Raw genomic sequence first — 19,828 nt, forward strand, 5'->3', positions numbered from 1 at the left:
CCGCATCAAAACATTTGCCGAGTAGCTCTGAGTGACCTACTTGCCGAAAAGCTACCAGAAGAACACTGAGGCGACGACTTTGATTAGCGGGTTAAATGGCGTCGTGTTTAAGTCCACACCGTTTACAATAGCTCGTGTTTATGTTAGTGCTGCTTCTCATTGGTCAATTGAAGCAGTGATGTTTGGGTTAGTGAGTCAGTATTTGGGTCGTAGAGATCAGTGCGGTTAAGTCATGTTTTTAATCGTAACTCCAATTGGCAGTGTTTGACTCGTGTGTTATGTTATTCGTAAGGTAAGACATGTGGCCTGTTTAAATGATGACATTTGAAGTCAGTTTTTGATTATGAGCTAATGTCATATCAGTATTGGTTGGATTCATGAGTCAAATCAGAGATGTTTTGATGAATCTGTTATGATAGAGTAGATAAGTTTGGCTGGCGACTTGAATCAGTTATACTTGTGGTCAATTAATGTTTCTACGATTGACTTAAATGAGTGAGTTTTGAGTCGAATCAAAAATGTTTTGGAGTAATGTCTGATGATTTGAGTAGTGACTAAATCGATGATGTTTTGATGAAAGATTGAAATCAGTTTTAGGATTTGTGAGTTAAATCAGTGACATTATGATTGAGCTGAATTAACATTTCAATTGGTGATGATTTGAGCGGTCGATTAATTGATGAGTGACTAAGTCAAGTTTTTGAATGGAGTTAGATTAATGTTTGATAACCGATTTACGCCTGTATTGGTTTGATGGGTGGGTTCAATCAGTTCAACAGTTAATGTTTTGCATCGGAATTTTAATCAGTGATTTCATTATCGACTCGAATCGGTTGTATTTGTATGAGGGAGTTAAATGCTTCCATTGATTTGTGACTTAAATTAGCAACATTTTGATGAGTGCTTAAAATAAGCAGTATTTTGTTGAGTGACTTTAATTCTTTTTGTAGTTAAAGCTGATGTTGTAGTTAATAAAAGAAATTTGTGACGGTTTGATATTTTTACTTGTGGGTTAAATGTCTTAATCTGATTGGTAATTGAAATCAGTGTTGTTTTGGTTCGTAACTTGAATTAGTAATGATTGAGATAAATTAATGTTTACTTCAGTGAGTAAGTTTTGATGTGCGAGTCAAATCAGAAATGAGTTAAGTCTGATATTTTGAGGAGGGACTTAAATCGATGAGGTTTTAATGAAAGATTTAAATCAGTGTTGTTTTTATGCGTGTTTCAAATCAGATACGTTACGATCGAGTTGAATGAACGTTTGAATCGATAATTTGATAAGTGAATGAAAGTCATATTTTAATGGTGTCTGGGTGAGTCTAATCAATGAGGAATTTATGAGGGACTTAAATTAATACCGTTTTGATAGGTGACTTAAATCAGTGAAAGGTAAATTGATGTTTTGCACGGTAATTTTAGTCAGTGATGTTTTCTTAATTGCCCTAAATAAGTTGTATCCTAACGGTGTTTCGATTACTGACTCAAACTAGCGATTTTGATCGGCAATTTATATGTTGATAAAGCTGATTTTTACGTTCGTATCCAAAATCTGTAATATTTTCATTTGTTAAATCTGGAATATTTTTACTCGTGAGTTAAATCCTTCATATTGTGATTAATAACTTCACAATGTTTTGTCTAGGTCGCAACCACCGATGTTTTGTGTTAGGTAATTTAGATTGATGAGTTAAAGCAGCGAGCAACTGAATTGTTGATGTTTTGACATTTGACTTAAACCAGTGACGTTTTAGTGCAGCTTAGTGCTGCATGTAAAAGCCCCCCTCTCTGGGGATGCTGAGTGCAGCAGGCAGGCAGCTCGTCCATTTAGACAAATGAAAAGCTTGGGATGATGATGAAGAGCACGATGAAGAGGAGGATGAGGAGCGACTTAGCGGCCTCAGCCAGCAGACTGAAAGTGAAAGATCGTAACTTATCGCAGAGAAAAATGTCTTTGGATCCAAACGCGAACTCTAAATCAAGTGTACTTACTAGCTTTAGTTTTAGCGTTTAGCTTAGCCGTCCATTTGGTTGTTTCTGTGAACAAATTAGTTGACGCTACACAACCCCGACCCCCCCTCTCTGCTTCCTCTCTCTGTAGTGGCCTTCCTGCAGCCCCTTTTTGAAAGCGAAGGCATTGTTTTCCCACACCAAGACACTGAGACCCATGGTAAGACTGCTTCTTTCTACCAATACCTAACCTTTACACACATACACACACGTGTACACACAATACACAAGGCATGCTAATGTGCTTTCCAATGTATCCATGACATCCATTTTTTTTAATTCCATGTGTTTTCTTTCTCCTCGCTGCCAAACTGGTGAGATCTCATGACCTTTGACCTCATGCCAGCCATGCCATCATTTGGGCTTGTTTTTATTTCTCATGTGCAATTTTAAAGCCTAGACCTGAGCTAGTTTGATTAGGTTTTTTTTTTTTCTTTCAGCAACAATAAGGGGGATTTTACTTTTTTTTTTTTTTTTTTTTTTTAAATTTGATGTACAGCCCCCCCACAAAATGCATAAAGCGAAGGTCCGGACTAGGGCTGCAACTAACGATTATTTTTATAATCGATTAATCGGATTATTAATTACATGATTAATCAGATAATTGTCACTTTTTTCAATTACCTTGACAGTTTAACTTGAATTTGTTTTAGGCATGTTGTAAGTAACAATGAAGACAAAATGGATGACTATTTCCTTCAAAAATAATACTTTTTTTTTCCAGCTTCCAGACTTAACTTTAGTCTACAACTGTACTGTTTTAAGTACATAAAACCTGGTTTTTAATAAAGGTTTTGAGCATAAAACATAAGAATTTCTCAGACAAATGTCCTGTTCAATCAAATAAAAAGTTTTGCTGATTGACATTTTTTATCATGTGGGCAAAGCGCTGATATAAATTGTGCAAATGACTCATTCAAATTCTTTAAATAAACTAAACAACAAATTTGAATCAGGAAGAGATGGAGTGTAATGAATCAGTTTTCTTTATCAAACAGTTGTTCACAAGTACAATCCAAATCCAATTTCAAAGCATTCTCTCGTATGATAATTTACAGTTTGAATGGGAGCTTGTGTTGAAATGAGACGCTAAGGTGTTATATGAATGGGTTTATGTGTGTGGTTTCTTGATAAAAAGAAATGACATGAAAGATTTTTTTTTTTAGACCTGTCCTCTTCAGCTCCTTTGACATGGAGAATGGTAATATGAGTGTCCTTATAGTCTGAACAGTTTTAATGTATCACGTTGGCGTATGATATGCTCCCGTTGTGAAGAAATGAGAAATCTTTACTATCTGACAATAACACAAGTGCTTATATACTTCTCCAAAACACAATACAAAAGAACACTTAAGATTCTGATTAGCATAATTGCTAACCGATTTAGCACTTTGTGCTAAGTAGTAACGTCTCATCAACAAAGAATACATACATTGGCTTCATTTACTCACCTGTGAAGGAGGCACACTGGATCTAACAACACAAAAGTCAATCTAGCTCTCGACACTTTGTAAAGTTATTGATTCAGCAACCCTACCCGAGTGTAGCTGTGAACTCTCTTGCTTTAGTCACTGGCACATTACACACAAAGACCCAAACGGGACTGCTCTTAGCTGCCGGCAAAAGTCGGTTGTCAAAATTATTGGCAACTAATTTAGTAATCGATTCGTTGTTTCAACCTCAGTTTGGACAATAAGTTTTAATAAAGTGGAAACATAAAACTATTAAATGTAGCCTTAACCTTAAACCCTATGACAAGGAGTGGTATTTGATTTTCTAAAAGTTCACACATACTAAATCTAAAAGTAGAAAAAAAAGTTTATCGTGTATGGGACTACACATACTGCTTAATATTAATTGTATTTAAATGTTGGCTATGTCAGCAAGAACAAGGCCATTTCAAGGCAAGATTGGACTTTTTCCCTTTCAAAAATCGAACAAATAGTGCAATACAAATACAATTAATTAATTAGCTGCCATTGATGGTGATAGACGAACCAGAATTGTGTTAAAAATGACCGGTTTTTACATTGACACATAGTAACTGGCATAATAACACTCGCTACACTGAAACTAAGGACACATCAACAACTTTCCAACTGTTCTGACTGCTTTAATTTTATATTTGAAATTTTAACTAATTGCCTGTCACTGACAACGATAGACATCCAATCCAGTTTGACTGGGAAGGGGTTGAATGTTCATAGACTTCATAATGGTATTTACGGGACACAGGGCGCGGCGCCGATTAATAGGGGGCCTATCTCCGTCAAAGCTGACCGAGTAGAAACGCAGACAAAGAGCTTTTTACATTGAAAATTCTTGTGAATAAATGCTTAATTCCCTCAATCCTTTATAGATATGGCTGTAAAACAGTCTCGATTATTGGTTAAAAGTTAAAAAAAATCCTGCAGATAGCATTTATTTTATGTAAATATGTCGAAGAACGATGCTTTTCTTTAAGTCACACACCGCCTTATCACAACAAAGAGCTCTTTACGTTTAAATTCTTGTGAATAAATGCTTAAATCCCTCAATTCTTTATAGATATGGACGTAAAACGGTCTCGATTCTTGGTTCAAAGCAAAAAAACGTGCAGTTAGAATTTATTTTAAGTAAATGTCGATTGTGCTGCTTGCCTTAAAGTCACACTGTGGCGCAGCCTTACCACAGCAAAGAGCTTTTTACGCTTAAATTCTTGTGAATAAATGCTTAAATCCCTGAATTCTTTATAGATATTGACGTAAAACAGTCTCGATTATTGGTTCAAAGCAAAAAAAAAAAAAAAAAAAACGGCAGGTAGCATTTATTTTATGTAAATATGTCGAAGGACGAAGCTAGTCCGTAGCAATTAATTTCTCCCATTGATTTTTTTTCACAACGTTTCAAAATGCATGCATGGTATGAAAAATATAATAATTACTTTGAGTCCTCGAACAAATCACTCCTGATACAATCCTTCCTGTTGGTATGCGGTACAGCTTTCTTACTTTCTTACCAGCATTATATATGCTGCGTGCGTGTGTTTGTGAATAGCTCCTCAGTATGTGCCCGATGTGACCTGTCAATACCATTATGAAATCTATGGCTCGTTCATTCAATCTTAGCCATGGGAGTTGGAAAGTCCTAAATTGACTAATCTTTACACAGTCTTGAATAAGTATTAAATTTTGTCAGGTTGATTTTTACCTTTCAAGTTTTAAATTGTGCTGCATTGTGTGAAATTGGACTGAGGCAATGTTTTGACACCCTAGAAGCCTCTGATTTGCTATGTTGACCGCAAAATTTGCCCCAGATTTGGCATTAAATTTTATTTTAAGTAGTTGTAAAACGCTCTTTAAAAGTCTTAAATCTTACCCGATGAAACGTGAAAGACCCAAAACTAAACAAAGGAACTTTATATGGGAATTTTGGAGGATTACACTGTGTTTGGATGGCAGGAACTACTGCTGTACTTTCTAGAGGCCCAGAACATCTTTGACAAAACATGTTTGACTGGAAAATTTTTGTTCCAAAAAACAAGAATTTAAAATTGGAACTAAAGCTGCAACTGTTATTTATTTTAATCATCGATTAATCCGTCAATTATTTTTTTAGATTAATCAATGGACCACAGGATAAAATGTGCATCCATTTATTTAAGAAGTCATTTTTGTAGCGTGGCAGTGCAAAAAAAAAAAAATGAACATAATTATGATTCAGTTAGTGGTTTGGTCCAGGAAATGTCAGAAAATTGGTAAAATGTGGATCATTCCTTTCCAAAGTTAAAGCAGATGTATTTTAAAAATTGTACTTTGATTAAACGCAAGCAGAATCTGAGGATTTGGACAATTTGAAGTTAAACACGATCTTGAAATGGAAACAGTATATAATGAGTGGTTCAGATTCAGATGAACTGTATTGTAATTGCAGAACAACAAAATTTGCAGTCGCAGTCCTTGCAGTCCTTGCAGTCACAGCCTTGCTGTGGACCATTTTTTTCAATTTCCACCACAGGTTTTCAATAGGGTTGAGATCTGGCCTATTTGCAGGCCATGGCATTGACTGGATGAGACTTTCTAGCTCTGTGGCATGATGAATTGTCGTCTTGGAAAATGATTTAATTATCCCCAAACATATTTTCAACTGAAGGGATCAGAAAGCTATATAAAATTTCAATGTAAACTTGTGCATTTATTGAAGATTTCACCACAGCCAACCTCCCAGTGCCTTTGCCTGACATGCAGCCCCATATTATCAAGGACTGAGGGAATTTTTATGTTTTCTTCAGGCAGTAATCTTTGCAAATCTCACTGGAACGGCACTGAACAAAAGCTCCAGCATCATCATCACATCCAATGCAGATTCTTGACTCATCACTGAAAATAATCTTCATCCAGTCATTCACAGTCCAAGGTTGCCTCTCCTTAGCCCAGTGCTTCTCAATTATTTTCTGTCACGCCCCCCCAAGGAAGACGTAAATGTTTCGCGCCCCCCCAAACTCTCTGCCGCCACTGTAAATAGTATCATTTGTCTATAAAATTACTATTACATCTGCCTAACATTGTGTCCTTTTTTTCTAATAAAGAAAAAGGTAACATAGATCAACTTATAATAAAGTATAACTTTATTAACATTGTTTTTTTTGTAACAGAATACTTGATGTGCATCAATTTGCCTGAATTAAAAAAAAAAAAAATTCACATCCAAACTAAAAAATACACTCAAGGTACATTTTTGACCATTTGATACAGAAAAATAAAATGTAATAAAATCAGTAAATAATACCAAATTAAAATTGATTAGAAACATTCACTCATGAGGCCAATGTGCCAAAAAATTTGACCGAAAAAACAAATCTGAATAAAAGGGGGAAAAAAGTGTCCTTGGACAGGACAGTTTTAATTTTTGCTGCTCACAGTATTTGCCTCCTTTGCAATGGTGTGGACTTATTTTGCAATTAGCATGCTAACAATGCTCACTGGCTTACTGATATAACACTGACAAAGCAGGACGATTGTTGGCAATATTCGGCACGTTTTCACTGAAAAAAACAAGCGGCTTAACAATGAGATTGGGGTCTAATGTCTTTAAGTGGCGTCTTAATTGATTTGGCTTCTTGCTGTCTGCTATAATTATTTTTAGACACAGTAAACAGTGGTCTTTCATCATCACCCACTGTATTAAAAGTCAAAGCTAAAAGGCAAACGGCACGAAAAAAGCGCATTCACGGCGGCCGAGGTAGAACCGTAGGTGAGGGCGGTTGTCGTGACGATCCCAAGCCGAAAATGGCACTTCTCGGGCGGCGACGTGAGAACCGGACAAGACAGTGGGTCGCTGCGTGAGTGAGTCAGGTCGGAAAACGGCTTTCGAAAACGGCGGTGGCACACTGCTCTTCATATCTGTTGTCTGTGTGTGCTGAGTGCTCTTCCTTAGTTCAAAAATACTGCGCGCACTCTGAAAATGAGAGCGCCACTGCCACCTACTGAGTGGATGTGCAAGTACACTTTATTCCAGTACAGCAAAAAAAAAAAAAAAAAAAAAAAAAAAAAACATGTTCCCCGAGGTCACATGCGCCCCCCCTGGCATTGCTCTGCGCCCCCCCAGGGGGGCGCGCCCCACTATTTGAGAAGTACTGCCTTAGCCCATTGCAGCCTTTTTTTATGTTTAAGTGTCAATTATGGTTTCCTTTTAGCTTACCTGTATGAAAATCCCATTTCCTTTAGGCGATTTTGCACAGTTCTGTCACATCCCTTGATTCCAGCTTCCTCCCATTTCTTCTTTATTTGTCTTGTTGTACATTTTCTGTTTTTAAGACATATGGCCTTTAGTTGTTTGTCATGACGTTTGGATGTCCTCCTCGGTCTACCAGTACGCTTAACTTTAACAACCTTGCCATGCTGTTTGGTCCAGCTGACTGTGAACTGCCCACATGTTTGGCAACCATACGTCTAGTCTTACCTTCTTTAAGAAATTTGATAATCCTCATCTTGGTCTCAAGAGACATCTCTCTTGTTGGAACCATGATTCTTGTGAATCCACTTGGTCCAGCAGCCCTTCAAGGTGTGATAACTGCACTATTTTTAACTGCTGACTAACGAGCAGACCTAATCTGAGGCAGGGGCCCAATAAAGGAAAGGAAATTAACTGGGTAGGTGTGTATTTTCTACTCAAAATGGAGTGATTCCATATTTTTTCTTCAGAATGGAGTGATTTTATATTTATTTCCCTGCACTTGCGCTGTAAAAGTAGGATTTACTGACCACCAGTGTTGTTAATAACGGCGTTAGAATATAATGGCGTTACTATTATTTTCTTCAGTAGTGAGTAATCTAATTACTTTTCTCATCTTGGCAACGGCGTTACCGTTACTGAGCAGGGAAAGGCGTGCGTTACTATGCGTTACGATGTTGGTTGACGGACTCGAGAAAATGTTGAAAAAGATGGACTCACGGAGACGAGAGAGCATAGCAGGAGTGGGGAGGAGGCAAGGGAGTGTCACGCCGTTGCAAACGCGATGCTACTATGCTAGGTGGCTCCAATAATACCTGACTGTAGCTGATAGCCTACAAACTACACCCACATGATGCTTAGGTACATACCACATAAGGTGGGGAGAACAAGTATTTGATACACTGCCAATTGGTTTTCCCATTGACTGTGTATCAAATACTTGTTCTCCCCACTGTATATACAGAACTAGATGCAAATGACAGACACGACGGCATTAGCAACATGTATAATAAAGAACTAGATGCGTTAGTAAACAGACGCCATCTTAAAGCAGTAGACTTCTCAGGACTTAAATCTATCTTTAAATGATGAAACCGTTTTAAAACTTACACATATCGAAAATAGACAGAAGGGAAGTTAATGCAATCACAGGAGCAATTTTAACAACTTTAACGGTTGATTCACAACATTAAATGACTTCCACACATAGGATAAGTTACTATCTAGTTATCGCAATATCCGCAATACCCGTGTCTAGTTAAGTTTAGGGTAAAGAATCAGGCTAGGGCCATTGTCCCAAAAACCCTTTAAACTTCTCATTGTGTGACCTGTTTTTTTTTTTTTTGTTTTTTTTTTTTTGAGGGAAAAAAACATGAAAATGATCACCAGTTACTTTGCCAAGTAACTAATTACTCTTACATTCAGGTAACTGAGTTACTAACGCAATTACTTTTTAGGAGAAGTAATTTGTAACTGTTGACCACCACAATGGTTTTATTCATTTCTTTTAGTGTTTCTGAATGCCAAGGAGTTGCACTTTGGAACTAATTCATTATTTTTCAAGCTTTTTATCTGAGTTTGTTCTACATAATAAAATGTCTGAGTGAGTGCTCGTCCGAGACCGGTGATTCCATACTTTTTGCTAGGGGTTGTATATATCGAGGTGTTAAAAGCCATCGAATCCAAATCGATCAAAACGCAAAACATAGTGTCAGCTTTTGGGGATGTCGTTTTGTTTTGTTGTGAAATTGTGGAAAACATTCAAATTTCATTTTTTCAAATTGTGTGTGACTTGATAGCTTTTGGGAAATATCAAAAATAGGATACAAACTATAAAATCCGGCCGTCTCTGGTGTGTTAGACACTCATCAAGAAAGCGAGAGTCATTTTTAGTCGCCGTATGTGTGTTAATATACAGTACGCATGTGTGTGAGTCTCTGTGTGTGCTAGTTTGCTATCTGGTGGTCTCTGTGTGATCCAAATGGCCGCCTGCAGCACATAAATCACAGCAAATGTCTCATAAAAAGAGCTAAAGGTCCTGAAAAGATCAATGAGGAGCCCCTACAAGCCCCCCTAATTGAACTAGAAGGGTTGGTAGTGAATGATCATGTGTCAATGCCATTGACGGCGATAGACGTTTAATGCGTTTGGACTGAGAGGGGAAGGCAGCTATTGTTCGATAGTTGCCAGCCCCTCCTAGACATCTATTGCTGTCATTGGCAGCCAACGTTTAGATTCTGGTTGATAGAGCATTATAGCGCTTGATTTTCACTGCTGATGGAGGGATGAAGGCACGATTGACATTTGCGCGAGTCGCCATCGAGCGTGTCGGCCATTAGTCGCGCAACAGTTTAGAAGGAGGAGGAGGGTTCTTCTGGTTCTTGTGAATGTGTTGGAGGAGCAGATATGGCCTCCAGAGGAAGGTCTGAACTTTCAGTTGCCATGGCAACCCAACTGGATCACCGCGCTAGTTCCTCGCCTTCTATACTGCTTTCATCATCTTTTGCTTTTTCTGTTGTTGCCAGCTTCTGTCTTTGCTTTATTTACATGCTTTTCTTTTTAGTCCTCATTTTATTCTTCGTTTTTATTTAATTTTATTTCTTTTTTCCTTTTCTCCCTGTTTGTATTTCTTTGCATTTTTTACCCTCGCTTTCCCCAAAAGTTTTTTTCCCTTAATTGACACATTTCATTTCATTGTTCATCTTTGTCTTTGATTTCAACCTTTTTTTCTACTGGGTTATCTTTCTATTCTTCCCTTTTTTAAAATTTTACATCATTCCAAAACACGTCTTGTGCACGTTTCTCTTGTGCTTTATCTTTCGTTCCTCATTTTCTTTCTCATTCTGTTCATTCCTTATCTTTTCTTGCAGATTTTTTGTGAACCTTTTCCATTTCTACATTTTCCAGTCTGTCTTTCAGTTCTTGACTTTGCTTTTGAATTCTTTGTGTGGATTCCAACTTTTCATTCCTTGCTTTCCTATCGTCCCCCTTATCTCTTCATTTTCATTTACTTTTTTCCTTCCATACATCCAAGTAAGTTACTTTAGCAATCTGTTTTTCCAATCTTTAACTTCATTTTTCTGCTTCTACTTACTATGTATACTTTTTAAAACTCTTTCTTTCCTGTCACTCCTCATACATTTCATTCCCCCTTATCATTTTCTTTCATTCCCTCGTTTCAACCCTTTCCTCTTCATTCTTTGTTTTCCATTCATTTTCTCCCTCCCCTTGTTTTTTTTTTTTGTTTTTTGTTCCATAATCCCTTTGTCTTCCGCCCTTTTCACTTTCCTTGACTTTCCACTCTCGACTGCGCAACGCGTTCCAATTCAATCTGTAAATTGTTGGACTGACGCAGCGTTTTCTTTTTTCCCCCCGGAAGGTCGGGACAAGGAACATACACACACACACACACACATACACATTAGTAGTATAAGACAGGCCGTTGATAGCTATTCAGAATAGAATGTCTTGTGTTTTTGAGCTCTTCATAATATTCTGAAAATTGACAAACAGTCGTACGAATCAGTGTGAGGAACTGCGGCATTCCGGCTAGCATTTTCCTTTCCTTCGTTCTCCTCGTACATTCTAATCATGCTGTGCTCCCTTATTCCCTCACCCTCCTCTACCTTCATCTGCCCATCCATCCACCCATCGCCCGGCAACCACCACCGCCATCGATCGGGCAGGGCCGTGAAGCCAATCGCTTTGACCTCTTCTACTCCTACGCCTTTTTTTTTTTTTTTCAAAAATACTGCATCAATGTAAAAAAAAAAAAAATGAAGGCGCCAAAAGGCGGCGATGTTGGAGCTAAGCGAGGCGGGCGATTGGCTGTTGAGCATGGCGATGAATATGGATGAGAGGGGGTGATGAGAAAAGGCTGAGCCAAGCAAGGAAGACAACCACGCACCTCCCCCTCATCCCAACACACACACACACAAAATGGGAAAATGATTGTTAGCATTGTTAGCGTAGCCGGTTCCATTTGAGCTGACGTCTGTTGAAATACAATTATATGGAGAACAAAAAATCAAAGTGCTTTTGTTGAGTTTTTAAGCCTGAGTTCACAAGTTGTTGTTAGCATTGTTAGCTTAGCCGCTTCCATTTGATCTGACGTTCGTTGAAATTGTAGTTACATGGACAAAATCACATTTTTGCTTTTTTTTGATAGTTTCAAGCTTCAATACAAACTCAAAATAAACACAAATTAATTCCAACGTTGTTAGCATAGCTGCCTTCAATTGGTCTTATGTTAGTTGAAATAATTAAATTAGTGCTGCAAAAATTAATCCAATAACTCGAGTATTCGATTAGAAAAAAATATTCAAATAAAATTTTGTTGCTTCGAGTATTCGTTTAATTAAAGTGGCGTTGCTTCGAGTATTCATTTAAGTAAAATGGCGTTGTAAAGGTTTATTTTGAAAGTGTTTGCATTTCGTTTATTATTTTACTGAATCCAACTGCTCCCTGTTCAGACCAACTTAAGCTAAGTTTTTGTTTGAGCTCATATTTTTTAATGCATTCGTAATTTTGTTTATAGGGATATTTAGCCGTTTTTCGTGGGATTATTTGTCTGAACCCTTTGTTAGGAGCATTGTAAAAAAAAAATGTTGGCATTTTATAGCATCTAAGCTGGCAGACTTTTGCTAACTAAGTTAGCCAATTGTTCTTTTGTTCTACATAGATCCATATTTTTTATTTTTTTATACTGTTAGTGGCTCAGCTCAGGTATTTTAATTTTTCATTTTCCTTATCCAATTACTCGATTATTCGAACTAACTCGTTCATCAATTAATTGACTACTAAAATAATCGATAGCTGCAGCCCTAATTGTAATTACACGGGAAAAAAAATTTCCATAAATTCTTTTGTTGATCGTTTCAAGCCTGATTATACACGTAAACCACACACAGGCGACTGTTAGCATTGTTAGCATTGCCCCTTCCGTTTGATCTGACTTTGAAATAATTGTAAATAAATGGAGAAAAAAAAATAAACACCGAAAACATTAAAATAACTAGCTGCCATCCCCTCCCAGTCAAAACTGATTAGTTGTCTATCGCCAGCATTGGCATCCAATAAGTTGATACCATTTAAAATTACATTTTTAGTTAGAAAATGTTCCATAATTCATGTAAAATACAGAAAGAAACATTCTTCTTCCTTGACAATTACACCATGTTTTTGTTGCTGAATAAAAAGCCATTCAATAGACTATGTATGATATAATACTGTATGCAGAGCCTCACTGTTCCGCTTCACAAAATCGAATGTGTTACACAGTACACAATTCACAAATTATTTGCGTATCTTCATGGTAAAGCTTGCCAAAATTTTCAGCGTTACACATCAAAGGTTGGACGCCGACTTGAAATGTAGACGACACACAAACGGCGTCAAGCAATCCTCTGACAACCTCTTGATGAGCTCCAAGTATATTTTGGCATATCTTTCCTAGAGTAGACAGCTGGCGGAGCCTCACTGCTGTTTGGTGCATGCGTCTATGTTCAACCCCCCAACAAAAGACCCCCAGCACCAGGGGGGTGTTAGACAAAGCACGTACCCCCCTTCACTCCCTTAAAGGAGATGAATATTTGAATCCCCCAGAGGTCTCTCCCCCACCCCCAAACTCCCCTACATCACTGTCCAGCCAGCTGACAAACACAGGAACAAAAATGTCTTCTTTTTTTTTTCTCCCCTCTATCTTTCAATGTTTACCACAATATAGCGAGGCTTCCAAATCCGTTCGAGAAACACGAGCAAAGCGGCGAGCATTAACGAGCTCATAAAGTGGGCGCTGGCCCGTCTGGTTCTGCACGTTACGAGCGGAACGCACGTTTAATCCGCTTGTAATCCGAGAGCCGGGTGGACATTGCAAGAATTTAGCCCCAAAATGATTCCTGTAGTTTATGAAATGATAGAAATAATGGACCCTGGTGGTAAAAGTACTCTGTAGTTGAGTAGTAGTAGCGATACATATTTTAAAAATAGAAGTCCTGTTTTACATGTCAACTCAATTACTTCAGTGAAAGCGAAAGGTTCCCATGTTAACCCCTTGCATACAGTTTATCTGTAGTTGTGGGCTACAAGTAATAGACTAATCGTCAACTAATCAATTATCAAATGAATCGACAACTATTTTGATGGTCAATAAATTGTTTAGACATTGTTTGTCCAAATTGTCTTTTTCAAAACCATTTAATGGCAAATATTGTCTTATTGTTTTACTATCTTTATTTTTGTAATTTTAATAAAAGGGAATATATTTGTGGCGGAAAACACTCAGGTGAGTTGAAGTTTCGCTCTAAGAACCGCAATTTGACCAAATTTCAAAATTGTCCAATATGCATGTGTGATACGTCATTGGAAAGCCTAAAATCTCAATTTTCTGGGGGTGGAAAAGTTTTGAACTGGAGGACATTTTTTAAAAAATGGCTAATTTTCTTGTGAGAGAAATCAACACTGGATCCAAAAAGATTAGTGCAGGTAGAATAAAAAAAGCAAACGTGACGCTTACCATAGAAATAAAGATGTGAATGATATCAAAATATAAACATGGTGTGTACATCCATGAACTGGGTCGACAATAGGGCCTAGAATGTCGATCTCGGCCGGCAGTTCTCTTCCATTCGCTACTCTTTATAAGTTAAGGTGACAATTCTTATTGTGGTAACACCGCCAAAGAAAGCGCCTGCTTCGTCAGGTTTCTAATCATTTACTCTATCAACTCGCCTAGCGTCCGCTGCTGTTGACGCTAGGATCGAGACAGAAAGTAAAATCTCGCTGTCTTGCTCACCGTCACGTCAGCCCCGCGGTGCGTTCATAATTTGTTTTGCTCTTTGTAATTGCTATTTGCAGTAGTAACAGCAGTGTTTAATAAGGGTTTAGTATAGGTTTTTGGGCTGTGGAACAAATTAATGGGATTATAATGTATTCTTATGGGAAAATCCTGCTCGACATACGACTATTTTGACTTACAAACAAGGTCCTGGAACAAATTAACTACGTATGTAGAGGTACCACTGTGTTTATCATCTAAAATGTTGGGGAAAATGCAACAGTCCCCCCCAAAAAATACAATTAAGCAATAATTATGAGATCGATATCCGTGACCTATTTACAGACACTATTTATTTCATTGTGACGTAATTTGTTTAAAAGTTTGAAATGTGCGAGTGAATAATTTTATAAAGTCGTTAATTTTTTTTTTTTTTTTTTTACTTAATATTAGACATCAATTAATGATTCTAAGCTAAAAATTATACACATTTCAAATAATATAATTACTTCTTTTTATGGCTGGGTTGAATCGAAAGCGGTTGCGCAGTGTCTGTAAAGGGGCGTCTCCAGGGTAAAACGGACAAATTAAAAATAGTTCGGGGGCTTGAAGCGCCATGAAACTGCTATGCCAGCATAAACACATATTGTTCTATCAAACATAAGTTCTTTTGGCTTTAAATACAGCAGTTTATTTTAAAGAGGGGTGCAAAAGCAAAAACTGCTTTTTCAGCCTTGTCTATGTTTTCCGCCATATATATATATATATATATATATATATATATTTTAAAACCCTAAATATTTCATCAATATGTTTTAGTATCTTTTTATTTATTTGATTTTATTAAAATGAAAATGAAAGATGAAAGATGAAAAATGAAAGAAATAGTAAATTGCGTCTTTATTTTTTTTAAATAAAAATACATTTAAAATGTTAAAACTATGTATTATATATACTTTTTCTACTGCTACTATTTCTACTTTTTTAAACTTTTATCTTTATTTATTTATTTATTTCTGTTAATTAAAAAGGGGAAAACTATTTTTTCCACTGCTTTAAAACATTTATTTCATTCTTATGTGTAAATGTTTGTTTTAAACTATTTTTATATTATTGTTTTTATTGTTTATATATTAATTTAAATTTCTTAATTAGGAAAACAAATGGGAAAAACAGTAAATATTATCTTATTTTTAAAATCTTTCTAAAAAAAAAAAAAAAAGAAAAAGCAGTAAATATTCACTGATTTCTGTAGTTGTCAGTCATTCACTGAGGACTACATAAATGTTATTTGAGCTATAAATATAGTGATTTACATGATTTACTTTGGTGGACCACACAAAATGATCTATTCCCCTGAGCTTTGAGTTGACACCTCTGCTCGACCCTCATTCACTACATTGACGGTGATAGACGTCCAAATGGCACTGAAACATGATCATTCACTTTCAACATGTTTACTGCATTAAAACCAAATCTTTAAATTGACTTTACAGGCTCTTTAAGTTTATTATTCATATGTGTGTGTTTGGCGGTGGTGAGGATGAGGAACTTGTAAGCGTTGGGGAGAAAGAGGACCCCCTTTTCCTTTTGCCCCGGGGACACTAGATCCCCAGGATTTAAGCCCTCAATCCCGCAGCATGTGGCGCCTATTCTGGGCCCGCTGGGTCGGCGCTGGCCTTAGCAACAGATTGCACTGTTTACAAGCCCCGTGATGGTGTATTATTTATGATGGAGCACCCGCAAACACGTCGAGCTGTGCTTATGAAACCTGCAAATAGCACACGCTCATGAGAGGAGGGTTAAGTTGACCTGTACGGCGGGGTCATTGGTTGCCGTCATTAGGGAAATCCTAACGTTTCGAACAATGAAGTCACGTCAAAAATAATCTTGCTATGACTTGAAATATAGAATTTCTTCACCCCTTCTTAATCCAATTTTATTTGTATAGCCCCATATCACAACAAGGTTGTCTCAGAGGGCTTTAAAGAGTCAATTTGATACCCAGTCAGATACAGTAAATGAATGAGATGAGTTCATGTCCTGGGCATCCCCCATCCTTAGACCCTCCATGGCGGCAAGGAAAACCTCCAAAAACCCAGTGGGAAAAGAGAAATCTTGGAGAACCACAGTCAGGAGTGATCCACGCCCAGGACGGAATCAGAATGTAAATAAAATACGGTTTAATGTTGTTGCAGGGGATGTTTACGGTGACTCTGTGCAAAAGATAAATGATAAAATAATACTTCACGCCCTCAGTCCATTGCGGATTTTTTTTTTTTTCAATGAAAAAAAAAAAGTACAGATGAGCTATCCCGAGCAGATCGCGGAGTCACTCTCCCTCCCTCCCTTTGTTGGTCACTGGAGTTGCTTAATAAAGTTAACGATGATTGACAGACGTTCAATGTTTGGCATTGCCAGAGAAGCGAACTTCAAAGCGGTGCATGTGTCAATCATCGTTTAACTTGTTAAACAGTTGCTGTGGCAACTCACTGTGTGTAAGTGAGAAGCTTGAGCAAATTTCAGTGGACTCACTCACTGAAGCATTTAATAAAGCCAAGCATTTTTCTGCTTTATTGTTGTTTAAAAATAATTCTGTGGGACAGTAACATGTTCAAAACTTATCATAATAATAACTTTTGAAGTGCTTAAAAACATTTATTATTATGTATATATACATACTTTTTTTTTTTTTTTTTTTTTTTTATACCTTAAGGAAAAAAGTCCAAAAACATCCTGTATATATCTCTTTTCAATGATAAATCTGAATAAATACATTGAACAAACACACACAATTAAAAATTTTTTTTTTTTTTATGGGGCGCTACTTCACGGTTTTTCCCTTATCGTGGCGACTTCTGGTCCCTATTAACTGCGAAAACTGTAGCACAGAAATATATTACACAACAATTATAGTCATGACATTACCTCCTAAAGTATTGCGAGTCCCATAAAAAGAATTATCTTTGAAAAAAATCACCATTATATAACGCAAAAAAAACCTTAAATAATTGTAGTACACTATCAAACATTTACCTCTGTCAGTCCCATCCAACTTAATGTATATTCATATAAGAAATCAATCAAAATACTATAAGTGAGAAAGAAATGAGAAGAATTTAAAAAAAAAAAAAAATTTTAAATTGAAATAAAAAAGAAACACAAAGAAAAACAACAAAAACAGAATTAACAAAAATAATAGACTGCTGGCAAAACGTATTGGCACCCCTGCAATTCTGTCAGATAATGCTCAATTTCTCCCAGAAAATGATTGGGAGATCAATTACAAATACTTTGGTAGTAATATTTTCATTTATTTTGCTTGCAATGAAAAAAACACCAAAAAACATCATTAGCATTTTACGCAAAACTCCAAATATGGGCCGGACAAAAATATTGGCACCCTTTTAAAAAAAATCATGTGATGATTCTCTAATTTGTGTAATTAACAGCACCTGTTACTTACCTGTGGCACATAACAGGTGGTGGCAATAACTAAATCACACTTGCAGCCAGTAAAAATGGATTAAAGTTGACTCAACCTCTGTTCTGTGTCCTTGTGTGTACCACATTGAGCATGGAAAAAAGAAAGACGAGCAAAAAACTGTCTGAGGACTTGAGAATCTAAATTTTGAGGAAGCATGGGCAATCTCAAGGCTACAAGTCCATCTCCAAAGACCTGAATGTTCCTGTGTCTACCGTGCATGGGGTCATCAATACATTTAAAGCCCATGGCACTGTGGCAAACCTAAAAGCTCTCGGCAGTAGCCTTTGCTAGAGCTCAGAAAGCTTTCTGAGCAAAAGCATGCGTCACTGTTTGGCCTGTGTTGCCTAAGAAAAAGTCAGTTCCAAGAATACAGTCATCAAAGTATAACATTAAAAAAAAAAAAAAAAGGCCCAAAATCAAGTGGTTAATCATTAAGAATTCTACAAAATAAGTAGAAATAATTAAGTCTCAAGTTCAATAATAAATGAGTCCTATAATTTCAACAATGTTGTAAACATAATCATAATCATAAACAAAAGAGGTTCTAATAAGTTATATCATAATATAACGAATTTTGTAAAGCTGTGAGAATAAAGTAATCAAATTATAAAGAACAGGAGGAATAAAATGTTGGAAATAATATTTCAATATGTAAGATACAGTAATTGTATCACTAAAATTCCTAAAATTCCAAAAGCTGATCATATAATTATGAAAATGAAGGCATAAAATTACATTAAAGGGATCCTTTATTTTTAAGACAAGTAATTCTTAAAAGATAAATATTAGTATGAGTTATATAAATTTGATATTAAAACCCCTCTTAATGTTTTTTTTTTAAATAAAGTTTGTAAAATTATTTTAAGTGTTAGGTCGCCATTCTTGTTACGTCGCAGTGCGTGACGTCACCGGTCCCGTTGCTGAAATTTCAGCGTGTCACTCATTAGCTTTCCCCAACATGTCGTCAATTCTACCCTTCCTATTTGAACCAGATCTGAAAAGTGAAGAGCAGGACAGCACTGTCAGTCGTTCACAAGACGAGTTTCAGGGAAAAATGCGTACAGCAAATACCTGATAAGACAAAAGTTGGGCAAAACTGGTGATGCGAGAGAGTCCTGTTGGGAACTCCGGTTGGGAGCGAGATTGCATGCTGTCCGGTTTTATTAGCAGATATTCAAGGTAAGCATATTGCGTTTTCAAACTTATCCCAATACATTTATGTACTGTAGATTGTTAGCATCCAGAGCTGTCGTGTGCTTTACATACAGTACAGGCCAAAGAGCACACCTTGTGTAATCCATGTCTTGTACATTGTAACGCGTGGTAGCTAGGATACGTGTATAAAAGTACCAAAAAGGGGAGAAGTTTCCACTTATGCACATTTATTCACAAAAAATATTTTCACCTTGACCACTCTTCACTCGGGAGCTCAGCAGTATGCAAACACGCGTTCCCTGACGAACTCCAACATTGTTGTAAGGTCCACGTCAGAGTCACTGTCGTCACTGTAGCCTGCCATAGTGCTTTAATTATTTAGTATGATTTGGGGAAAACTCCCACGAAGACTAGTCAACAAAAAAGATAGCAATAGTAATCCAAATCCGCGTTTTTTACTCACTCGAAGATCCAGGAATTAGACCGATCCCATGGCAATGTCGCAGCCGACTGATCCGAAAAGCCGCTGTGGGACCGACAAATCCAAAAAATGGACAGATCCGAAACCAATATTGCAGACGCGGTGGGACCGTCGGATCCAGAAAATAGACGGATCCCTTACTTGACTGAGGATCCAGGAAAAATGTTCAGGCGCCAGTTGTAACGCGTGGTGGGTAGGATGCATGCAT

General features: G+C 37.0%; 1 protein-coding gene across 3 annotated transcripts in view; it reads left to right on the forward strand.

Moving 5' to 3' along the window:
* LOC130911165 (RNA-binding protein Nova-1-like) overlaps nt 1-19,828 on the forward strand; it is a 131,387-nt gene that overhangs the window by 4,132 nt on the left and 107,427 nt on the right. For 2 of the 3 annotated variants that reach the window (XM_057828946.1, XM_057828945.1), the window contains exon 2: nt 2,102-2,170. The exons of the other annotated variant lie outside the window; for it this stretch is intronic. In XM_057828946.1, coding sequence (XP_057684929.1) covers nt 2,102-2,170 — 69 coding nt within the window. The remainder of the gene's footprint in view (nt 1-2,101; nt 2,171-19,828) is intronic. 3 annotated transcript variants of the gene reach the window in all.

The sequence above is a fragment of the Corythoichthys intestinalis genome, unplaced genomic scaffold, assembly GCF_030265065.1.
Source record: "Corythoichthys intestinalis isolate RoL2023-P3 unplaced genomic scaffold, ASM3026506v1 HiC_scaffold_23, whole genome shotgun sequence".
Lineage (NCBI taxonomy): Eukaryota > Metazoa > Chordata > Actinopteri > Syngnathiformes > Syngnathidae > Corythoichthys > Corythoichthys intestinalis.